At 42.0% G+C, this 25,676-nt stretch overlaps 1 protein-coding gene across 9 annotated transcripts in view; it reads right to left on the bottom strand.

Moving 5' to 3' along the window:
• The window catches only part of C7H6orf89 (chromosome 7 C6orf89 homolog), a 32,418-nt gene extending 9,416 nt beyond the window's left edge, over positions 1-23,002 (bottom strand). The window contains exons 1-4 of one of the 9 annotated variants that reach the window (XM_061146582.1): positions 22,849-22,989; positions 14,494-14,559; positions 13,001-13,079; positions 12,205-12,418 (exon numbers count right to left, since the gene is read on the bottom strand). In XM_061146582.1, coding sequence (XP_061002565.1) covers positions 12,205-12,418; positions 13,001-13,060 — 274 coding nt within the window. In that variant the 5' untranslated portion in view covers positions 13,061-13,079; positions 14,494-14,559; positions 22,849-22,989. Of the gene's footprint in view, positions 1-12,204; positions 12,419-12,871; positions 13,080-14,493; positions 14,580-22,848 lie in introns of those variants that run through there. The other 8 variants (XM_061146579.1, XM_061146584.1, XM_061146581.1 and 5 more) reach the window with 8 other exon arrangements.
• Positions 23,003-25,676: the final 2,674 nt, after the last annotated feature.

Genomic DNA, 25,676 nt, shown 5'->3' with positions numbered 1-25,676 from the left:
GGAATAATAATTTTAAAAGCTCACAGTGATCAGCATGGGTGACCTCTGAAAAGGTACATATCAAATAAGTGAACCCTCAAGAAGGAAGCAGACAGCCTAGCTAGGGGACAGAGGCAGAGAGGGAAGGTCCTTCCCTCTGTACACCCTTCTAGGCTTTGTAGAAAGTTATTTTTTAACACGTACAAGTATCTCCTAAGTCAGATCAACAACTGAAGTCAGACAGTTTGGGGAGCTGTATTTGTGACATGGGGTTGGAGATGCAGTTCCTTCCCGGTTTTCTAACCTGTGACCAACAGGTCTGAACTGGCTAGAGCACGTGGGGGAGGGGCAGGCAGGCAGGGTGGTCCCACTGCCAGTGATGCTAGCATTTCTCTGATATCCTAGACCCCAGGCTCAAAAGTACAAGGCGGGGCCAGGACAGCTCTGGGAAGGAAGAGTGAGAAACGGGTGCAGACAGAAGCGATGAAGAGGAGAGATGGGACTTTTCAGGGCCCATCTGTGGAGTAAAGTAAATGGCCTCTGCTCATCAGCGCTCTGTCCCACTTCAGGGGAGGGTAGAGGGCTACTAACCGTGGCTTCCAGCCCCAAGGACTGCAGGGTGGTCAGAACTAGAAGAACATCCCACTCAGGCCCTGATGTGAGCGCTCGCTGGCTCCCCCACACCCTACTTTGGTAGGTCCCTCTTTGAGGGGTTGGCTCTGTTTCTATGCAGCCCTTCTTGGTTTTCTCTGCGTTCCTTCCCTCTGAGACTATTCTGTTCATAATATTATTGCATTATGTCTTGTTTGCTTTCTGGTCCAGTCTGGGTTTCATCTGTGTTCTCTGAGATATGTGTTTGTGATAGATCTTTAATTTGAATCCAAAATGTTTCACCATATGGTTTCTGATTAAAACCCAATGAAAATCCAATCAGGAGAGAGCCTAGAACAAAAGACAACAATCGAAAGTGGCTGAAAGGAAATCAGTTCTCTGAGCCAAGAAGCAGACGTGGAAACTGACTCTTAACACAAAACATCTTCTGTAGTGAGCACAAGGCAGGAGTCTGCAGGATAAGGAACACTCACCGGGGGAGGGCGGTGCATGTGCTCAGCGTGTCCCCTGAGCCCGCATCTCCTGCAGACAGACTCTGTGTCTCCCGCAGGCAGCACCACCCACTGTTCTCACCCCTGGGACGAGCACACGCCACACCACACAGCGATCGCTGCGAGGCTCCAAGGGCAGTAGAAAAACCTTCAGTGGCACCTGTTTTAGCGGCACGCTGAGGCTGCAGTTACCCTCTTATTTTCCCTTCTGGAGTATTTTCACATGTTCCTTATTAGAGGTCAAATATGATGAACTTTTGCCAAAACACAAGAACTCCGGGTGATAGACATACAATGAGGCATAAGTAATCACGTGTTCAGAATGTGTTCGGCTGTTCAGTCATGTCCGACTCTTTTGTGACCGACCCCGTGGACTCTAGCCCACCAGGCTCCTCTGTCCATGGGATTTTCCAGGCGAGAATACTGGAGTGGGCTGCCATTTCCTCTTACAGGAGATCTTCCCGACCCAAGGATCGAACCCACATCTCCTGCGTCTCCTGCATTGATAGGCAGATTCTTTACCACTGAGCCACCTGGGAAACCCCAAATGCAACTTATATTGAGTCAAATTCAATTGAAAAGTCTTAATTCTCACAGAAGAAAAGCTGCCAAAATAGAGCCCTGAGGCAACATACTATGTTACAGTTATATAGCATTTCAGTTTCCAAAGTGCTTGTGAGGGAGGGGGAAGGAAGGGAAGAGAAAACTAAAGTGATCGGCACCAAGCCCAATGTCAGTTGTGTTTTCACAGGTAGTATATTGTTTACTCCTTACCACATACTTATTGAGGAGGCATCACTATTCTGATTTTACAGATGAGCAAACTGAGAGTGAAGGCAAGAGGAATTACCACCCAAGGGTGCGGGGTGGGAACAACACAGAGACGGCTGAGGAAGACAGTGATGAGGGCTCTAGGGCTTCCTTCTAGGAAGGTTATTCTGTGGCGTGATTAGGGTGTCCCGGAAGAGGGAGGCTGGGAAGAGGCAGACCCAGTTATGCTTTGTTTCTGTCCTCTTATTGGGGAGGGAGGAGGTGTACGGTGATGAGAGGGGAAATTTAACGAGTCTGAGGCAGTGGGCTTGGGAAGAAAGGGGTGATTCCAGAGGCAGTGATGACAAAGTCCATGGCTCTCAGCAGCACTGTGGAGACCATCTATACAGGCTGAGATGGTCTGAGAGCTCCTCATTTAAGGGAGGCATTGGAGGGCTGCAAATACTTATCATCACATTTTTCTGCAATAACATGTCATATTCCAAATAAGTCCATTAATTCTGACAATCATACCAGGAGTGAAGTGCTGGGAGAAATTCTTCTAACATACACAAAGCTGCTTCATGGGCTGTGTTCGTGCTTAGTCGCTGTCATGCCCGACTCTTTGTGACCCCATGGACTGTAGCCTGCCAGGCTCCTCTGTCCATGGGGATTCTCAAGGCAATACTGGAGTGGGTTGCCATGCCCTCTTCTAGGGGATCTTCCCAACCCAGGGATTGGAAAATGATCTGCAGGCTGATTCTTTACCATCTGAGCCACCAGGGAAGCCCGCTTCATGGACTAGTAGCAGCAATTCTGAACCTAAGAGTATCAAAAGATTATTTTAACTGTCACTTAATTTAGTTTTATTCTGAGCTTTAGGTATTCTTGGGATTTCCAGGTAGAGATGCCTGAACAGCAGGTGGAGGAAGAAAACCCAAAGAGGAAAAGAAAACAAGAACAGAATACTAAAAAGAGAATTTAAGGTGGCAGAATACAAGGTAGAGATCTCTAGACACGTAAACATCAACACTGTTCCTATACTGTGTCTGTGTGTGCTCAGTCACTTCAGTTATGTCTGGCTCTTTGTGACCCTATGGACTGTAGACCACCAGGCTCCTCTGTCTATGGGATTCTCCAGGCAAGAATACTGGAGTGGGTTGCCATTTCCTTCTCCAGGGGATCTTCCTGACCCAGGGATCAAACCCACATCTCCTGCACTGTAGGCAGATTCTTTACCCACTGAACCACCTAGGAAACCTTGTTCTTACATTACTAACCATAATCTTTTAAAAACAGAAATGGAAAATGATCTCATTCATAATAACTGGCAAAAAAACTAAACAAAAAAGGTAAAATTATAAAATTTTACTGAAGGATATAAAATAAGACCTAGATAAATGACTAAATGTCATAAAGACATCAAGCCTACTCAAAAACACACATATATAAATTTAATACAACTGGATAGAATCTCTGATCAGAGTCTCTTATTGGTGACGGTGGGGATGAGGTAGGGCTGTGACAACTGCATTCTAAAGTTTATCTAGAAGGAAAAAATGTATGAGAATAACAACAGACAACAATCCACCACCTGCCAAATTAACTCTAGGAAATGTTTAAGTGCCCAAAGGCATCCTGGGGTAACACAAAATAATTATAAAGTATGGTCATGCTTATAATCTATGGGGGATACACCCCTTAGGCACAGGTACAGTTAGAGGATGTAATAAGAGCCTTGTGACAGACACTGGGCATATGGCAGACCCGAGGACCTTCACCTCCAACAGCTCATGGGTCACCTCCGTGCTGGGCAGGAGGTCTGGAGGCAAAGGGCACTGTTTTGTTCTCTCTGTGTAGATAATATGAACAAGGAGTCCACAGAAAAATAAATACAAATGGCCTAAAAACACATCTGAAAAGACATCCACCGTCACTGATAACTGAAGAAATGCAACTTAAAGCGAGATACCACTTTTCAGTCACTTGACTGGCAAAACCATGATAAAATCCAGGGTAGATGATCAATACATGTTAATGAAAGTTACACACTGACATAAGTTTATGAAGATAATTTTTAAGTATTTATTAAAGTGTAAAATGCCCATGCTTTCTGACCCAGGTATTCTACTTCCAAAAATCTGTTTTACAGAAATAATAGTGAAGCGTTAGTTGCTCAGTCATGTCCAACTCTTTGTGACCCCCTGGACTATAGTCTGCCAGGCTCCTCTGTCCATGGGATTCTCTAGGTAAGAATACTAGAGTGGCTGGCCATTCCCTTCTCCAGGGGATTGTCCCTACTCAGGTATCAAACCTGGGGTCTCCCACATCGCTGGGAGATTCTTTACCACCTAAAACACTGGGGAAGCACCACAGAAATAATAGTACATGTATATAAAAATATGTGTATATGAATGTCCCAAATCTTTTTTTTTTTAATAACAGCAAAAAAATCTAGAAACTGTTAAATTAAGCAATACTCACACAATGGAATAATATAAACTCCTGAAAAATGTGTATTTTGGGTTGAATAGTGTCTCCCCACTAAAATTTAAGTCCTTCTGGAACCTCAGAATTTGACCATATTTGGAAATAGGTTCCTTGCAGATGTGATTAATTAAGATGAGGTGATACTGAAGTGGGGTGGGCCCTAAATTCAATCTATATGCATTCTTATCAGAAGAAGAGAGGCCGCACGACAACTCCCAGAGGGAAGATGGCCAAACAGGGTTATGTGGCCACAGCCAAGGATGCCGAGGACTGATGGCAACCACCAGAACCTGGAAGAAGCCAAGAAGGATTTGTCCCTAGAGCCTTTGAGAAGGAGAAGAGCCCTGAAACATCTTGATGTTTGGATTTCTAGCCTCCAAAACTGTGAGAAGATTAATTTCTGTTGTTATAATTCACCTGACTTTTGGTACTTTGTTACAGCAAACTTAGGAACTAATACAATGTGCCTAGCCAAAAATATTTACATAAGCCTTCCTTGTGTGTGTGAATCAAAAAATATTTTATATTTATGGATATAAAGTATAGCAACCTGCACAGCCACGGAAAAACTCAGAAGGATGGATGTATATTCAAACTATTACCAGTGGTTGCCCGGGTGGAGGAATTGGGAGGGGTAGAGGTGAGAAAATTTACTTCATTAAAAATATATTTTTGGATTTTCCTGGCAGTGCAGAGGTTAAGACTCTGTGCTCCCAATGTGAGGGGCATGGGCTTTATTCCTAGAAGAGAAATAAAGATGCCACATGCCATGCGGCATGGCAAAAAAAAGTTAAAAAAAAAAAAAGTATATTTTCAAAAATCAAAATCTTATGTCTTTTTTTTTGTCTTCGTATACGTTTTATGTATTTTCCAAATAAAAATGTCTTTGGAGGGAATTCCCTGGTGGTCCAGTGATTCGGACTCTGAGCTTTCACTGCCGAGGGCCCAGGTTCAATCCCTGGTCCGGGAACTAAGATACTGAAAGCCATGCAGTACGGTGGGAAAAAAAAGAATAGATACGTGTATATGTAGAACAGAGTCACTTTGCTACATGTGAAACACACATTGTTAATCAACTATGCTTCAATAAAAAAAAAATTTTTTTTTATGTCTTTGAAGACCATTAAGACTCAAACTGAGAATATTAACTTTTAATGCAGAGTTTAGTCATCTTGGAAGGCAGGCCCCTGAAGAGGTACCTGACAGAAGAGGTACCTGGGCCAGGTTGGTGGGCAGCCAAGGAAGAGGGGAGGTGATGAGGAAAAATAATCCCTGGAATGGGGTAGGTCACACACTCCATCTGAATTAAGGGGAGCCAGCACTTCCAGAGGAAGAGCTACCCTGGACTTCTCTGCAGCCTTTGTCACCAAGGTGGATAAAGAATGTGCTCCTATTTGTTTCAGAAAGGAATTAAGGAATGGCTAAGCAGTGAAGTGACCAGGAGGAAGGGGACTGTGTACAGTTGGGGCTCCTTCTCCCCTTCTCACAGAATTTCCAACAACAAAAGGAAAAGAGACCAGACTTCAACTTGGCCTCCATCTGTCTGAAAAGGTTTTGTCTGCTGTGTGCTCTGTACAAATAGCTGGAGCTGTCATACCACAGAGTGAGCAAAATCTCACTCATGCTGGAAAATAGCCAACAGCACACAGCAGACCATTCCACACCACCCTGGTCCACAGCTTTTCTTCAGTTACTGAACACGCTGCATCTCACCTCTTTTCAGCCCTCCTCGGCATCTATCCACTTGTCCTCCAGCACCAGACAGAAAGGAAGTTGGATGGCAATCCCTAACTTTCTTTTGATTTCCAAGGCTTCTTTACTCAAGGTATCCTCCTTACATAAGCTATGTATGTTATACTAAAAAAACAGTTGTGCCAGAGAAGTGAAACGCCACATTATTAGAGTTCAATAAAACACAGGACCTGGATTCCAAATTCTCACTGTGATTATGGCATCGTTTCACTGTGTGAGATGTCAAAAACAGTCTTGCAGACAAAACACAGCCTTGAAGGTAAGGAAGGCAGAAACTAACCTCCCAGGCTTCTCTGTGAGTTGGGCACCCTGCAGAAGAGCGGGGAGCCAGGGCCTGTCAGGAGGCTTCCTGGTGCCTGAGAGTCGTTTACAACGGAAAGGCACCCAGGCTGGCTCGCTGTGGACAATCATAATATACTCTGGAATTTGCAGTGGAGAGTCCTTTTACACAGACTATTAATCTGGCAAAAAAAAAAAAAAATATATATATATATATATATATATGTCTTTCTTTCCAGGAGCACAAAAACCTGCCTATGGGTACAAAGGATAGGGAAGAAGAAAGGCACACAGTCAAGACCAGCCCCATGAGAGCGGGGTGGTGGTGGGGGGACTGTTTTGTTCGCTGATCTGTTGAGAACAGTGCCTGCTGCACAATAGGGTCTCGATACACACTCACTGAATGACGGACTGAATGAATGAAACTTTGACTTTTCAGAAGATTTAACAAGAGGATTGGGCTTCCCAGGTGGTGCTAGTAGTAAAGAATTCGTCTGCCAACACCGGAGATGGAAGAGACTCAGGTTCGATCCCAGGGTCGGGAAGATCCTCTGGAGTAGGAAACAGCACCCCACACCAGGTTTCTTCCCAGGAGAATTTCATGGGCAGAAGAGCCGGGTGGACTACAGTCCACGGGGCTGCTGAGAGTCGGACATGACTGAGCCAACACACACACAACAACAGGATTAAGTCCATCAGGAGAAAAAAAAATCAGACAATCTGAATTTGGAGAAAAATCTCAAAATAAGAATTAAATAAATATAACCTCATAATTTCTTAGGTGTCTCATATTAGAAATGTACCTAAGAGAAGCCTGCAAAGTCCACAACAAAGCCTCTGTGACAGTCACTGGTACATGCTCAGTATTTAATCAGGCTCTGCTCCAGGAGCTCATTTTGCTTAGCACTTCCGGCTCCCTGGGCATGAGGCACGGGTGAAGCCTTGACCTTGGCCAGGCCCCCTGCAGGAGTGGCAACAGGCCCAGAGGCACTTTCATACACCATGGGATGGAAAGAACCCAAGAAATCATTTTGCCAATAGCTCTGCCATCAGAAAGCAATGTGTATGAAAAATTCCAAACTGTAGAGTCCACCTATTTTTGCAAGTTCTCCTCGTATAGAAATTTGTCTCTAAATGTGAGACTTCAGCTAAGTTAGTCAACCCCCTTGCATATCAGCTTCCTCATCTCTCAAATATTAACATAAAAATGCTAACTGCCTTATGTGACTGCTGTGAAGACTGAGGAATACAGGGTGCAGTACATGACACAGTGCTGGTATACACACTGTAATTCTTGACAGAGCTGCCATCACTTTACTCTTTTATTTGCAAATAAATAGGTTTGAGCACTTCATCTCTGAGCACTGGCCTGGACTCTAAGTCTGATCAGTTCTAAGTCAATGAATGATGTACTATTCCCCAAACTCCTTAATATTGGGAGATCCACTTCAACCACCCCTTGAAAGTTCATGGATACATAAGGTTCCAGTTATGCAGTACAGACACAGAGATGCACTGTCTAACTGTACGTGAGGAACTGTCCCAGGCCTTCTCAGGATGTATAAGTGTTACAATTAAAAATCAGAAATGCCCAAAGTAAACAAAATAGTTCAGTCTAACAGGCTGGAACCTGGCTTGTCTGAGGGCAAAGGCAGCAGGCAGGAAATGTGATGTGATGGAAAGAGTGGCAGACTCAAGTTAAGAAACTAAGGTTCTTCCCAGTGCACCAGGCCCGAGCACTTGTCTCATGCATCCAACCTGGGCTGGTGATCTGTTTCACTATAGATAATATACATGTTTCGATGCTGTTCTCTCGAAACATCCCACCCTCGCCTTCTCCCACAGAGTCCAAAAGTCTGTTCTGTATATCTGTGTCTCTTTTTCTGTTTTGCATATAGGGTTATCATTACCATCTTTCTAAATTCCATATATATGTGTTAGTATGCTGGAATGTTCTTTATCTTTCTGGCTGATTCATGTCAATGTATGACAAAACCCACTACAATATTGTAAAGTAATTAGCCTCCAACTAATAAAAATAAATGAAAAAAATAAATAAATAAATAAAGGTGGAACCCACATGTAAAGAGACATGCCGTCTCTGTCTACTGAGATATCACTGCATAATAAATAATGCACTGTGATCTGGAAAAAAAAAAAAAGAAAGAAACTAAGGTTCAAGTGCTAGTCTGTTACGCGTAACTGGGTAAGCAAGCTATTCCACCTCTCCCAGCTTCAGTTTCCTCTTCATAAACAGGAGCATGGAATGCCCATCAAGAAAAGAATGGATAGATGAGGTACATATGTACAATGGAATATTACTCAGCCATTAAAATGAACGAAACAATGTCATCTGCAGCAACATGGATGGACCTAGAAATTGTCACGCTGAATGAAGTCAGTCAGACAGAGGAGGAGGAAAATTGTATGATATCCCTTATATGGGGAATCTAAATAGAAATGATACAAATAATCTTATTTACGAAACAGAAACAGACACAGATTTAGAGAACAAACTTATGGTTGACAGAGGGGAAGATTCCAAGGTGGAGATAGTCAGAGAACTTGGGATGGACATGTATACACCACTGTACTTAAAGTGGAAAATTAACAAGGACCTACTGTATAGCACACGGAATTCTGCTCAATGTTATGCAGCAGACCGGATGAGAGGGGAGTTTGGGGGAGAATGGATTCATGTACATGTATGGCTGAGTCCCTTTGCTGTTCACCTGAACAATCTCGACATTGTTAAGTGGCTACACACCAATACAGAATAAAAAGTTTAAAAAAACCCAGGAGTATGTACCAGATCAACTCTAATGTTCCTTTTGAGCTCTAAGACAATGATTTTAGGGAAGGATAAAATCTAAGAGGACAGATGGTGGGGTCAAAATGGATATAAAGGCAGGAGGCGGGAGATGGGGGTGGGAGAGTGGATAAGAACTAAAAATGTAAATGTGAAGGGAAAACTGTAGGTTAATAAGAGAAAGGACTGGGACTTCCCTGGTGGCCCTGTGGCTAAGACTCAGAGCTCCCAATGCAGTGGGCCAGGGTTCGATCCCTGGTCAGGAAACAGAACCCACATGCTACAACAAAGACCCTGCATGCTGCAACTAAGGCCTGGCACAGCCAAATAGAATAAATGTATCAGTATTTTTTTAAAAAAGAGAGAGAAAAGATTAAGTCAAATAATAAGTCAAGGCTTCCCAGGTACCTCAGTGGTAAAGAATCCAGTAAAGAATCTGCCTGCCACGGTTCCATGACTTACCAGCCTTGGACTCCCAGGCAAGCGACCTAATCTCACTGTACTTCAGTGTCTTCTGTAAAACAGATAAAAACCAGAACCTACTGCCTAGGAATATTGTAAAGATCACATGAGCCACCACACGGAAAGCCCTTTGAACAGGGCCTGGCAACTGGGAAGTACTAAATAGTCAGCTTAGTTATTTTCTGCTACGGAGTGGGGTGTTCACATGACTCACCACAATCACTTCATCCACCCTATGAAGAGGATTTAGGGGCAGGGTTTCCTACCCAAGGCTGAAACATAGAAAAATACAATCCCACGTCTGTTGCCTTCTGTTCCCTGGGCAGAGTCAAGAAGGAAAACTGCCGGAGGCTGGGAGGAACCTAGCAGCACTGGTATGGCACCTCTGGGGTGTCACCGCCGCCCCTGCAAGGAGCGTCAGGTGGCCCTCGGGGGCACTAGGCCAGCCCTCAGGGAAACGGTGGGCCGGAGGGCTTTCCTGTGGAGAGCCACACTCACTTTACGTTCTCCCTTGACATTTACTAAAGGTACTGCTAAGCAGTCCTAACTGAAAGGCCGCTGGTTTTTGGTACATGACAACAGGAATGATAATTTACGTTTTTTGCTTTTCTGGCCCTCTTCCAGGACCAGCAGTTTGCACTTTTTTTGGGGGGGGGGCCTCACAGGATGTGGGATCTTAGTTCCCTGGTCAGGGATCAAACCCATGTCCTCTACAATGGAAGCGCTGAGTCTTCACCACTGGACCCACCAGGAAGTCCCTGCACTTCTGTTGCCTAATTCTCCCCAACATGTTTCCATTCACCCCTTATTTCATTATGCATTCTTAAGCTTTCCTCCAAATGCTATACAAAATGCTGTTACATGTCTACAGCTTCCCAGAAATATGAGACATAGGAAAATAGGGTAACAAATCTCAATTTACAAGTAAAAGCAGTTCTGTAGTAGAATCAACAACATTAAAGACCTAAAACCACACCCTTCCAATGCTCTCTCTTTACAAGTGTGCTCTAAGGACTCATTTTATTTCAATACGCAAGGCAAAATATTCACTTGGAGTGGCCAAACAACCTGGCTTGTTGAACCTGGCTTGTTGACAAGACACTGATGTTTCTTGAATTTTTAAACTCTGATACACAGAATGAGCAATCACTGTCCACTGACTATGTTTTCTTAACTCAAGAGTCTGTGGAGATGTAGTTTATAAAGTGGGGAGAAAGAAAATAAATGCCGTGAACTTGGTCCCAAAAACTGCGAACTTTCCTCCCATGTGCCACAGAGCAGAAGGTGAGCTTCAGGAGGCTGGGAGGGGAAGACAGGACGGAGGCTGATGCATCCGAGGAAGCAGGGCAGGCTGGCCTCACTGACCAGTTTCTCTGGCTTTTTCCCCACGTGTTCTGGACCTCCCTGATAAAGAGCTGGAGCTCTGTTGATGACATTTCAAAAATAACCTTCCCAATAAACATAAGAAAGCTATATCTGGAATTTAAAAGTCTAAATATATGAGTTGATTAAAAAAAAAAAAAAAGAAAAAGACTTACGAGGTGGGGTTTTTGTTTTACAATGTTCCCTTCCTCTGATTTTGATATAATTTTGGAAACCTCTTCAGGATTTCCCCAAGTGTACAAAAATAACTTTCAAAGGAGACTCAAACCAAGTGATGATTTTTATGACTGATTAGGTCTTGGCTTAAAGAGTAGCACTATGATTATAAAGCTTGGTTTCAACTACTAACTTTTTTTTGGAAAACAACATTGAAGAGAAGACCAACAGTTATGTTGAAGCCTAAGGTTTCAGAACCTGGTTATACAAAAAGTTCTATAATCCATTTGTGGTGTTAATGTACATATTCTTTCATACAGGCAAATAAGATAAACAGATAAAATAATAGATGACTAAAATAAAATCCCCAAATAATATCCCTCTATTCTTTCTCAAAAAGTAAATTTCAAGTCTTACTACATTACACTATTTTCAAAAAAGCAACTCCTCAAATGGTCAATTGGACCAGGAATTTCTGTGCTACCATTGCATTGTTACTAAATTAAAGTGTTTCTTAAATTCAACTTTTGGCAAAGTTGTATAGTTATAAGCACTATGTAAGTGAACTGTGAAACAGAAAATATTTAACTGAAAGAGAGGGATACACCTAGACAAAAACCTAGCCCAACAGGCTAAGGACTATTAAGGGGTTGGACTCAGATGCTTTCAATAAAGCAATAGGTACTTATTAAAATATCTATTATGGATAAGGATCATAGGAGAGAAAATGGTAAAGATACACTCAAATCCTTCCTATGAGGAAAAACTCTCATCCCCAACATGTGTGTTAAGAATCAGGGGGCTTGAATTTGACACCACCAGATGTGTTTCTCTGACAAGTTTCTTCATTCTCTGAGCCTCAGTTTCTCAATCTGCAAAATGGGGTAATAAAACCCATCCCACAGAGTTTTACTGAGGATGGAATTAAATGAGACAATATGGGAAAGTGTCTCTCATTAGATGTCAATAAATGTGACCTTCTTTCTCATGATATACTGCCAAGAAAGCTGTATCTAGTAAGTAGTAAACGTAGTGTTCTACCTGGAAAGGGTCTGTCTTCACTACCCCCATGCAGAGGAACTCCCTTATTTTCTGGCATATACTTCTTGGTAATGGGCAAAGACATCAGCCGGATGTGATGGATGAGTGAGCGCCAAGTGTAAGCTCCGGAAAGCACTGGTTCAGGTGGTAACGGGCTGAAAGGTTGAATCACAAAGTAGGCAGTGAGCAAGATTAATCCCAGGGTTATGAAGACCTACAAGGAAAGACAGGAAATGGATTAATAATGGTCCCAGCAAATGAAATACTTTAATGCCAAGGAAAAAAAAAGTAACAGGCATTTTCTACTATGTCCAATGTGTTTTAAGAACTAATCCTTTTTCATAAACAAGTCATTGACATTCACTTCCAAAAGGATTTAAAGCTTGACAACTGTGAGGACTGCAAGGCTCACCAAGTTTATATCACATGGATCAGGGGCCATGTTCACCATTTAAAAATATATACAAATACAGCTAACCATAAGTACACAGCTTTCATCTACAACATTTAACAAGAGTCAAGTTTCCTAATCATATATGGTAACAAAGAGTAAAGGCCAACCGACTCATAGAAAAACCAAGGTTCAGTGGTGGAATCAGTCAGCAGCAATATCTGGGGAGAATGCTGATGAGTCTGTGCTCCGTCTAAGCTATTTCCAAGTCTTTACCTTGTACACAGCTAGAAGGAGGGGATACTGGGGTGGCCCCCTCTGAGGTTCATTCTTCTCCAGCAGCTGTCTGATAAATTTTTCAATTGCCTTCTCTGACATGCCACACTGATGGCCCGTCTGTCTTACCAAATCAACAGTCTCTGAGAGTTTGTCATAAATGCTGAGCTCATTAGCGGCAAGATCCATGTCTTCCAATGCAGAGTCTCTGAGATAGAGAGAGAGAAAATAAATGTAAAAAGGTGGTTTCTTTGAAGTACTTCCTTCTCAAAGTTACATCCTTTAGAACAGTACTTCTTGGCCACCTGTGGGGAGGGACCAGTTCTGTGTTTTTCCCAATCCACTGCTGACCAATTCTTTAGTAAAACATAATGAATATGTCGAGATAATGTCAAGATGTGATACAGATTTTTAAGTGTTTCTTAATTGTGGGCTGTATATTGTCACCCTGCTTATTTAACTTATGCACAGAGTACATCATGAGAAATACTGGGCTGGAAGAAGCACAAGCTGGAATCAAGACTGTCGGGAGAAATATCAATAAACTCAGATATGCAGATGACACCACCCTTATGGCAGAAAGTGAACAGGAACTAAAAAGCCTCTTGATGAAAGTGAAAGAGGAGAGTGAAAAAGTTGGCTTAAAGCTCAACATTCAGAAAACTAAGATCATGGCATCTGGTCCCATCACTTCATGGGAAATAGATGGGGGAAACAGTGGAAACAGTGTCAGACTTTGTTTTGGGCTCCAAAATCACTGCAGATGGTGATTGCAGCTGTGAAATTAAAAGACACTTACTCCTTGGAAGGAAAGTTATGACCAACCCAGACAGCATATTAAAAAGCAGAGACATCACTTTGCCAGCAAAGGTCCGTCTAGTCAAGGCTATGGTTTTTCCAGTGGTCATGTATGGATGTGAGAGTTGGACTGTGAAGAAAGCTGAGTGCCGAAAAATTGATGCTTTTGAACTATGGTGTTGGCAAAGACTCTTGAGAGTCCCTTGGACTGCAAAAAGATCTAACCAGTCCATCCTAAAGGAGATCAGTCCTGGGTGTTCATTGGAAGGACTGATGCTGAAGCTGAAACTCCAACTTCGGTCACCTCATGCGAAGAGTTGACTCATTGGAAAAGACCCTGATGCTGGGAGGGATTGGGGGCAGGAGGAGAAGGGGACGACAGAGGATGAGATGGCTGGATGGCATCACCGACTCGATGGACATGAGTTTGAGTAAACTCCAGGAGTTGGTGATGGACAGGGAGGCCTGGCGTGCTGCGATTCATGGGGTCACAAAGAGTCGGACACGACTGAGCAACTGAACTGAACTGAACTGAATTGTGGGCTAGTAACAAAAGTGGTTTACAGACCAGCATTGGTTCCCAAACACTTTGAGGAATACCAGTTCAGAGCACAAAAATAAAACCTTAATGGGACTTTGAATACTAGTGCCCATCCAAAATGATTTTTTTTAAATAAATATTTATTTGTCTGTGTTGGGTCTTAGTTGTGACACTTGGGATCTATGTCATGGCATGAGGGATCTGTTAGTTGAGGCATATGGGATCTAGATACCTGACCAGGGATCAAACCTGGGCCCCACGCTTTGGGAGTGAGAAGTCTTACCTATTGGACCACCTGGGAAGTCTCCCAAATGATTTCTGCTACAGGAGATCTGCTACAGGTAATTTACTAGAATAAAAAGAAACAGACTATGGGAAGTGTTATTGACCAATTATTTCCTTCGTTTCACATCAAATGAACCTTTTAGCAACACGAGAGGAGGAACTGACCACTGAAGGCAAGACTTACTGAGGAACCTGCTGATACGCTTCGTTCCTGGCTGAGCCAGGATTTCAGACAACACAAAACCATGGCACGGGAGTGCTTCACACTTGGCAGGTTGCAGTCCTCATGCTTCTCGGCAAACAGAATTTTAGACAACAATGGGCATTTCGTTTGCATTTTACATGTTTTAAAAACCTAAGATCTATATAACTCATTTTAAAATTCAATTTGTGTTCGCACAGTTATTTTAAAGTCAGGCCGTTTCACAATGGCCATACAATAAAAGGCAAAAATTAAAGGCAACATAGAATTCTCCCTGGATCACTTGTAAAACAAAATAAAGCACTTCTCTTTAAAAAGTGCTTGGGCTACAGAACAGTGTTTTTCTTCATTTATAGGAGGGAAAACAGCACTTGGGATCTATGCTGTCTTCTGCTGGTTGGGAGTTTTGTTGTTGTTTTCATAACGCAGAGGGTCCTCTTATTTCACTTTAGGATTTCATCCCTAAGGTGTTTCTAACACAGAAAAGCACTAACACAGAACAACTCTATCCCTTCGGTGAGGAGATGCTGCCCTCTGCAGAGCAGAAGACCACAGTCAGGAGGTTCCAGCAGAGGCGGCGGCCTGCGCTGCCACAGGCCAGCACACATCCTGGTTCAGCTCCTCCTCCAGCAGCGCGGCTAGTCTTCAACTGCCTGCACAGTAGGTCACCTAGAGAGCTTTTCAGGAATGCTCATACCTGGGCCCCAACCCAAGGCCGACTAAATCAAGAGTCAGACTTCGAATGGTGGATTAACAAACAGGTAACCTAGATTTTCAGGACTGGAGGGAGGAGGAACCCCACACATTTTAAGGGACACAATCTTTCTCCAAACTCTGCTGTTGCTCAAAGGGTTTTTTTTAAAGACCACATAGGGCTTAATTTTAAGGTTCACGTGAAAGGGTGGTGAAAGTCTATTATTTTAAAGTGTGTATTTTTGGGAATTCCCTGGTAGTCCAGTGGTTAGGACTTGGCTCCTTTGCTGCCAGGGGCTGGGGTTCAATCCCTGGTTGGGGAACTAAGATTCCATAATCTGTATGGCATGGCCAAAAAAAAATAGTAACATAAAATAAAATGGATATTTTCAACAAATGGTGCTGGAACAACTACATATCCACATGCAAAAGAACGAAGTTGGATGCTTTCTTATACTACAGACAAAAATTAATTCAGAATGGATAAAAGACCTAAAACTAGAAAACAAAGGGGGAAATCTTTATAACACTAGATTAGGCAATGGCTTCTTAGACAGGATGCCAAAAGCACAAACAGCAAAAGAAAATTAAATTGGACTACATCAAAATTAACAACTGTTGTGCTGCCAATGATACCACCGAGAAAGTAAAATGACAACCTACAGAATAGGGGGGTGACATTTGCAAATTACATATCTGATAAGGGACTAGCAGTCAGAGTTCATAAAGAATTCTTACAACTCAATTAAAAAAAGATAAATACCGAATTAAAAATGGGCAAAATATTTGAAAAGATATTTCTCCGCAGAGGATATACAAATGGCCAAGAAACTCATGAAAAAATATTTAACCTCATTAGCCATCAAGGAAGTGTAAATCGAAACCCCAGTGAGACACCACCTCTCATCCACTGGGATGGCTATAATCAAAAAGTCAGAGAATAACAAGTGCTGCCAATGGAACTCTTGTACACTGCAAGTGGGAATGTAAAATGATGCAGCAGCTTTGGAAAAGTTTGGCAGTTCCTCAAAAACTCAAATACAGAGCTACCATATGAGCCAGCAACTCCACTTGTAAGTATGTACCCATGATAATTTAAAACAAATATCCACACAAAAACTTGTTTAAGCCACAGTATTCATAAGAGCTCAAAAATGAAAGCAATCCAAATATCCAGGAAAGGATAACAAAACGGATTTCAATAATATTCATACATCATGGAATGTTCATGGAATATTACTGAACAATAAAAAGGAATAAAACACTGATACATGCTACAACATGGATGAACCTTGAAAACATTATGTTAAGTGAAAGAAGATAATTACATGACTGAATTTATATGAAAAGTCAAGGACAGGCAAATCTATAGAGACAGAAAATATTTATTAGAGGTTGCCTAGGGGAGGGGGTGGGGAGGAATGGGGAGTGACTGTTAATAGATACAAAGCTATTCCCCGGAGTGACAAAAATCTTCAAAACAAATTATAATTGTTGTGCAACTCTGTGGATAAACAAAACCCACTGAATTGTGTATTTTAAATAGGTGAATTTCACGGCATACATAAATTATATATATATATCTCAGTAAAGATATTTTAAATGTGTATTTATAGAATTTGAACTTACCACTGTTATGGCATTTATTATACTCACTGCTATGATTTGGCTAAGTCACTTGGCCTATTTCCTCATCCAAAAGACATGAGGATTGAACCAGAATGTTTTTAAAAGTTTCCTCTATTAAAAAAATAAATAAATAAAAAATTAAAAGTTTCCTCTAGCTCTAAAATTCTAGGAGTGTATGACTATTTCAGAAAGTGCAAAATGATAATATGATACTGAATACCCACACTTCTTGCAAGCTGTACATCCTTCTTCCCTGAGATTCTGACACATTTCCTGAGTTACCAGAAGGACAGTTACCGATTTAATGAAGTTTCTACAAGCACATGGGGGGTCTTGGTAATAAGCCTTCCCTTTTGCCTTTGGTAAAATTAGTGGTTCTCAACTAGGGGCAACTCTCTTCCCTCTCCCCCCAGGGGTATGTGGAAAGTTCGGAGACATTTGTGATTGTCATACTTCAGGGGTACTACTGGCATCTAGCGGATATGATGTTAAACAACAACAAAAAATCTTGTCCCTTTAGGTCAGACTAGCAGAGCAGCTCCCTTGCTGAGATCTCTTCAAAGTCAACCCTCAACACAAGGGTTTGTATTAAAAAAACAAAAACAAAGAACTTGTCCCTTAAAAAAAAAAAATCAAACACAAAGTCAGGGTTAAGCATCAAGTATATTCATCTAGACTGAGTGAAATCAGCTGAAGCTTGATGGCAATCCCTTTCTCTCTAGTAAGAAGGTCCAACTCTGGCAGAAATGAGCTTTGCCACAGAGAGAAGTTTCTACAAGTGAGCTCGACTCTTAACAGTGGCTTATACCTGCAAGGGCATAGGCAGAGTGACCTGCAGAATTACAAAAATCAAGGTATCATGCAACACGCTTTACACACTGAAATGCCAGAAGCCCGGAAGTGGGATCCAGGTGTGGAAGTTTTCAAATCTCTTTCCTGCTGATCACAGGCACACCCCCAATCAGGAGACACTGCTGTGGAACAGTACTTCTCAAGCAGGGTGATTCTGCTCCCCAGGGGATGTCTGGAGACATTTTTGACTGTTAAAACTGGAGGCGTACTCAACCTTTCCCAATGATTTTTTTCTTCTCCATGCCAACTTCAAAGTCCCAAGAAGAGGGAAACCAAAGGGAACAGACAGGAAAACCTGGAATTTCTACTTTCTCTCATAGTCACAACTCATGTCTCGCAGAAAGTCTCCTAGGCCTGCATTTACTTCTGATCTTGAACAAAACAATTTCTTACGTAACAGAGTACCATCTTCGGTGGGGTAGACACGCATTAGCACACTTGGCAATAGACTGTGAATGATCCATTTTTCTCCAAATAAAGCTATACATAAACACACACAAACAAAAACTGTAGGGGCACTACAAGCATCTAATGCATAAAGACTAAACCTCCTACGATGCACAGGACAACTCCCCATGACAAAGAACTCAAAATGTTAAGAGTGCTGAGGTTAAGAAATCTTGCTTTCAAGAGAGGCCTGGGGGTTGTTAAGGTCTGAAGGATTACTTCAGGAAAAGGAGGAGGCAACTGACAACTCTGAAGGGATGTTCTCCACAATTCCTTCTGAGTCTCAGTCTAGGAAAACACAGGGCAGAGACATAGCTGGTAGAATGACTCTGACAGAACTCACCAATAAAGATGTTTGAGGCAGAAAACAGGGTAAGAGGTCAGACAAAACGTACATTTCTCCTTTTATACTGTTTAAAACAGAATTTCTCTATTGATATAAATATGTCTTGAACACTGATATGACATCACCCTGGATGTCAAATCCAAAGCTGTTTCCCCAAATAAACGGCTATACCATCTAGGCAACTGTTAAGATGCAATACTGACTCAACTAGTTAAAACACAAAAGCTGTATTCAGAAAGAAGTGTCAAAAGCCCATCTAAACATGTCCCAATCTTCAACTACTGGAGGAATACACAGAGTACCTAACAATAAATTTTCTTTTTCCCCATACTAGGGTTTTTAGTATTACGCTAGCTATGTAGTATGATAATCCATTCTTCAGTGTTAGGAATATATTCCATTCTACTTTTTCCAGTGATTCTCATTGATTGAAGATGTGTTTCATTAAACTGCAAAAAAATGTTATCAATGACTTGTAATAAAACCCACTAAGAAAAAACAAATTCCACATTTAAAGATAAATGATAAAACATTAAAATGATACAATTTAAAAGAGGAGCAATTTAAAACTGTAATAACTGCTTTAACTTTACAATTAAGGGAATTCTACTTTTATGCACTCTTATCATCAACGTTCCTCTTTCTGGACATCTCTGCTCATTGAGACTTGGAAGAGTCTAGTGTTTTCTTTGCTCTCTGAAAATATATTGCTTTTCTCTCAATTTTTTATTTTGAAAAATTTCAAGCCTCTAGAAAAACTGTTAATAGTACAGTGAATGCTTGTATATCCTTAACTTAGATTCACCAATTGTTAACAAACATTTGGCTATATTTGCTTTCTGTCCAACTCTTTTTTTTTTTTTTTTTTAACCAGAACCATTTGAAATTTATTAATGTAACACATCATGAAATCACTTCTAAATGTTTCAACATGTACCTCCTGAGAATAAGGGTATTATTCTATATAATCACCAGCATCATTATCATACCTATTAAAATTAATAATTCTCTAACATTACTTAATATCTAGTCCATGGTCAAACTTTAAAAAAAAAAAAGAAAAGCAAAGAAAGGCCATACAGCTTTTTAGAAATCTAGGCACCAACCAGTGATCACATATCACAGTTAGCTGTTATGTCTCGTTGTTCTACTTAAATCTACAACAGATGCTGGTGGTTTGTTTTCTGGCCTTTTATGACACTCACATATTTGAAGCAGGAACCCCCAGATTTTTAAACATATCTCCTAGTCTCACTTTTTCTAGTTTCTATGGTTTAAAAAAAAAAAAATCCTTCCTATCTAGATTTCCAGGGCTTATACTCTTCCTCTCTTCTAAGTTAAGCTCTCAAAAAAAAAAAAGTTTCCCTTCCCTCTCTTGTTTCTCAGGCCTCGGACCATTTGTTTCTTTTCCCCTCACACCACGGATACTGCTTTCACTAAGGTCACCAAAGGCTTTCTTCACATGCCAAGTCCAAAGGACACTTTTTCAGTTATCTCTCTGCGGCAGCTGCCATTCCCATCCATTATCTCCCCCAAGTGCCCTCAAATCTTGGCATAATTCTCTTGTTCTCATTCTCTCGGAATGTTGGTATTCATCACGGATGTCCTTGACTGTCTCATTCCCTCCACGGCTTTAGCCACCGGCTTTAGCCACCCACTTTAGTGATTCCTAGATCTCTTCTCCAGTCTAGAACTCTCTCCAAAACTCAAGACCCATCTATCTAATCAGCTACCAGACATCCTGGCCCAGATTTCTTATAGTCCCCTACATGTTACATGCCCATACCTGACTTATTAATTTTCCCCTGCAAACTGTTTATCCTACTATATTCCTTTCCTTAAATAATGGAAACATCAGTTCTCCAAATTTAAAACCTCTCCTCCTGCTTCCTCATCCCCACCAATGAACCAATCACCAAATCCTCAATTTTATATCCTGTATAGCTCTCACATTCATCACGTCCTCTTTAGCTCTACATTAGTGGCAGTCAAGGCCCTCAATATCCCTCCCATAGACCATCACAAAGATATTTTAATTTCTATACTTCCAACCCCTTTTTTCCTTTCTGAGCCAGTCTCTACAAATTATTTTTCTAAAACACAAACTGGCTCACATTGCTCATCTATTTAAAGCACTTTAGCACTTTCCTTGACTTCCCACGCCCGGCTAGGGAACAATTTAGCATGGTGGTTAAGAATACCAGCACTGGAGTCAAAAAACTGAATTCAAATACTAGATTCTCCATCTACTCTGTGGCCATGAGACACTGTTTTAACCTTTCTAAAGCCTCAGAGTTTTTATCTATAAAATAAGGATAACTGTGTCTTTCCAACCATGTTGTTAATCAATTACAAGGTGATATATCTAAAACATTTGTCTTATTACTCAAATTAAATACATACTAATTACAATAAGACGAAGTCCAAATTACTTATCATGACCCACTGGTTACTGCCTATCTTTTCTGTCTTGTTTCCCGTTCTTCCCTCACATTCTTTGTTGCCATACTATTTCACACCTTTCTGCTTCTGTACACATAATTTTCTCTGTTTACAAAAACTATCCCCCCGTGCTTTGTCCAATGAGTGAACACTATTTCTGCCCTTTGAATCTTAGACCTTCATTTCTGCCCTTTGAACCTTAAACACAACCCTATCACTTTGTATTACATCTATTCCTTGTCTTCCTTGCCACGAAACTGTTTCTTGAAAGCAGATTTTTTGGAGAAAATAACAACACAAACTAATAACAGACATGGAAATTCACCTCAGAGATATGGAACCTTATCACTGCCTGTTGAACAAATTTATAGAAAGACCTAAAGTAATCATTTTGTTCACAAACTAATGGTTTATTTTACTTCTTATTTTTTTAAAAATACATCAGCCTAATGAGAGTTTAGGTGAGCAAGATAGGAACTTCACATTTGGATTTTTTTGTGTGTGGAGCCTTAAGTAGCTGTGGAAGAACAGGGATTTGCACTGGGTCTTGAAAACTGTTTTGGTCTAAAGCAGAAAGGGCAAACAGGGCCTGTGGTATTCAAACTGGTGGATGTGAACTTCAGACAAAACTTCAGTGTAGCAAAGCTAAATTTAGGTTAAAGCATGTCCTTCCTTAAAGGGAAAGTGTCATAACTCAAACTCAAATAAGCAAATTTATTAAGGGAGAGATGTCCATGGAAGATTCCACCATGGGAACAACCAAATGAGCAAACAGGAAAAACCAGAAATTATTCTGGAAGTATTCTCTATTATGAGTGAAAGTTAGTCGCTCAGTCTGTCTGACTCTTTGCGACCCCATGGACTGTAGCTGGCCAGGCTCCTCTGTCCATAGAATACAGAACAAGAATACTGTATTCTCCAGGCAAGAATACAGGAATGGGTTGCCATTTCCTCCTTCAGGGGATCTTCCTGACCCAAGGATCGTACCCACTTCTCCTGCATTGCAAGTGGATTCTTTATCATCTGAGCCACCAGAGAAGCCTCTATCATGAGAAGAAGGCCAAATACCTTAAAACTGGTGTACTGATAAATACCAAGGATATGCAGGCTCTTAGACGAGAAAAAAAAGTGTGGCTTGCAGGACTAATGATCTTAAAATACTAGGCAACAGGAAGCAGGCGAATTTCCTTGTTCTAAATGGAGATTACAAACAGCTCATTTAATCAGGCCAATAAACAAAGTCATATTCCTTTCTGAAATCCGAGATGCCATGTTTGTCATATACCAAGACCACACTTAAAAAAAAAAAAATTCCTTCCCTAACAATGATCAGAAAAAGATATTTCAGAGTGGGGCGGGAAATCTACTGTAAACATTAAAAAAAAAAAAAAAAAAAAAAACAGAACTCTAAAAGGGCAAAGAAATATAGACTTTGCTAGGTCCGCTGTTTTGGTCACTACTGTGACCCCGCGAAACAAGTTCAATTAGGGTGGAACTCTCTGCTCTCCCCGGCAGAGCCAAGGGAAAAAAGGGAGACGTCTTAAGAAAGTTGACCCCGGGGAGTTGGTGAAGGGAGCTGTCAGTCCGCAAAACGCCGAAGGCTCAGAGAGGGGGTCAGCGCAGGGGCAGGAGAGGCGCTGGCGCTGAAAGGTGAGCTGCGCGAGGATTTTACAGACGGGTGCGGCGACAGTGTTGTCACGAAGCTGCCTCCCCCCTCCCGGCCTCGGGCCCCAGTCACTCACATGCGGGGCCCGCGCCCCCTCGGGCTCCTCCCGCCTCGGGGACAGCAAGCCGCCGGGCGAGGAGGATAGGCTGACAACTTCCTACTTCCGGGCGCGCAACCCGGAAGCAACTCCCACTCCACAGGCGAGACAGCGCCCCTTCTTCCCGCCGGTAGCTTCCGCCAGAAGTAGAACTGGCGATGTCTCGGAGAGCTTGGGAACTATCACGAGATCTGGAGAGTACGGCTTCTTGCTCCCCCTGGCGGCCAGTTCTTCCCTCTCGATCTTCTTCAATCCTTGCCGGCGGTCTCTTTGTGAGCAAACGCTGACTTCATAGCTGAACTAATTCATTCAATCAGTATTTGTTGAGCCTCCTACTATGTGACAGGCAGCGTGTTAGGCATTAAGAGATGGAAGTGGGAGGGGTAATGTAAATGGTGGGCAGGCCCTTACCTTTGAAATCTAAAAGAAAGGCAGGCAAACAGATCACTCAAATTTACACACGGCACACTTATTAATGTTTACTCTGCCAGACATTACAAAGGACTTTATATTCGTGAAACTGCTTCAACAACTTTCATTTACCCTCTTACTAACCAAGCTGAAGTTTATGGAAAGGTTAAATTGCTCGAGATTACACTGGAAACTTGCTCTGCTCAGATTCTGATCTGGAACATGCCCTGTGTGAATGTTGAACTGAACTGGATAAGGCATGCCTACTCAGTCATGTCTGACTCTCTGCGACCCCATAGCCTGTAGCCCCCCAGGCTCCTCTGTTCATGGAATTCTCCAGGCAAGAATACTGGAGTGAGTTGCTATTTCCTACTCCAGGGGAATCTTCCTGACCTTGGGATTGAACTCGTGTCTCCTGCACTGCTGGCTGATTCTTTACCACTGTGCCACCTGGGAAGCCCAACTGCATGAGGATGTGGTCCCTAACATAGGTTATTGACAGTGTACTTGGTGAGAAGAAAATCTGAGACAAGCATTTAGACAAGGATGGAATGTGGCACCAAATTAAAGATCAAGAAGAGAGGAGAATCTACTACAGACAGGATGAGTAGAGAGGAGGAGATGGAACAAGGGAGATTGGGTGAAGTTTGGTAAAGCATTGCAAGGAAAAAGACTTGCTTGGGCAGAAGTCAGAGAGTGGGAACGCTGATTCCACATATATGGCTTGGATAATAAAATAGTCCAAAATCTGACTGGAGAAGTCAGTGAGTGGTCAATGGTGAAGGGCCTTCAAGCTCAGGCCAAGTGATTTGGGATTTTAATAGGCAAAGAGAAACCATTTAATACTTCATGGCAATATCGTATAGTATTTCAGATGAGGGCTTTGGCTGCTATGTGTAAAATGGGTTACTAGAGGGAAACCAAAGGGCAGGGAACCCAGCAAAGGAGCTTCTGAAATAATCCTGGTGTTAAAGGTCTGAAACAGCAGTGGGAATGGGAAGAAAGGAATATAATTTGGGGACCTTTGGAAAAAAGAGTTGACATGTTTGATGATGTGTCACTTACAGGGAGCAGAGATAAAGAGGATGATCCTTAGGATTCCAGCTCAGAAAATGATGTTATAATTTTGTTTTTAATAAGGGACATTAATTTAGAAGACACATTAAACTTAGATACAGAATAAATGAAGTAAGTACAAGCTGCAATCTAATAGTAAACTTAGAAGAGTAATCTAGGCCTCTTTGTCAGCTCTGCCCTGAAGTCACTGACACTTAATGTTCTCTTGGGAATAAAAAGTCCAACCAAAGCTGAGCCTCTTGAGTAAGGATTTTGGAATGAGCCAGCAAGGTGCTGTCTTATGCTTCTGTTAAACCCCAATGCATCTTCATCATGCCCTAAGCCTCCCAAGATATGTAGTAAGGAACTACATAAGGTCCAGAGAAAGGAAACTCAGATAACAACAGACAGGACCAACAATGAAAACTTTTCCACCCAGCTCAGGGGCCATAACGAGGGCACGAACACCAGAGTGCAGGAAGTGTAAATTAATTATACCTTATATTAGCACAACTCTCATCAGTCTAAAATATAATTTTCTTTTTGTAAAAAATAATTGTATTCATTTCCTCATTTTATTCATTTATTTATGGCTGTGCTGGGTCTTCACTGCTGCATAGGCTCTTCTCTAGTTGAAGAGAGCCGGGGCTACTCTGCGTTGCAGTGCCTGCGCTTCTCAATGCGGTGGCTTCTCTTGTTGCGGTGCGTGGGCATCTAGGTGCACAGGTTTCAGTAGTTGTGGTTCCCAGGCTCTAGAGCACAGGCTCAGTAGTTGTGGCACACGGACTTAGTTAAGTTAGTTGAGGTGGTGCGTGGGATCTTCCTGTAGCAGGGATTGAACCTTTGTCTGCTGCATTCCAGGCGGATTGTTTACCACCAGTGAGCCACCAGTGGTAAATATTTAGGGAAGCCCCTAAAATGTAATTTCCTGTTTATTATTCATTCAGGGAGCATCCTGTGTTCAGTCCTCTGCAAGGAGGGCACAAAGATGAACAAGGCTCAGTCATTCTCTCAAGGAGCGCACTGTCTAATTTGACCTTTACAACCTTGTATACCCTTATTCCTGCTTGGCAATTAAGGCAACTAGGATTGAACTGTGGTCAAGAGCACAGGATCAGAGCTGTGGTACTTTGAGCAGGTTATCTCTGTAAGTCTCAGTTTCCTCAAAGTAAAAGGGGGAATAGTGATATCTACCTCTTGTGGGTTTGAAGATTAAGTGTTGTCAAAAGTTCAAAAATGGGGGGAGGTGGGAGGGGGGATCGGGATGGGGAATACATGTAACTCCATGGCTAATTCATGTCAATGTATGACAAAACCCACTGCAATGTTGCAAAGTAATT

Source organism: Dama dama, chromosome 7 (assembly GCF_033118175.1).
Source record: "Dama dama isolate Ldn47 chromosome 7, ASM3311817v1, whole genome shotgun sequence".
NCBI classification, from domain to species: Eukaryota; Metazoa; Chordata; class Mammalia; order Artiodactyla; family Cervidae; genus Dama; species Dama dama.
This window is presented reverse-complemented; position numbering and strand designations above follow the sequence as displayed.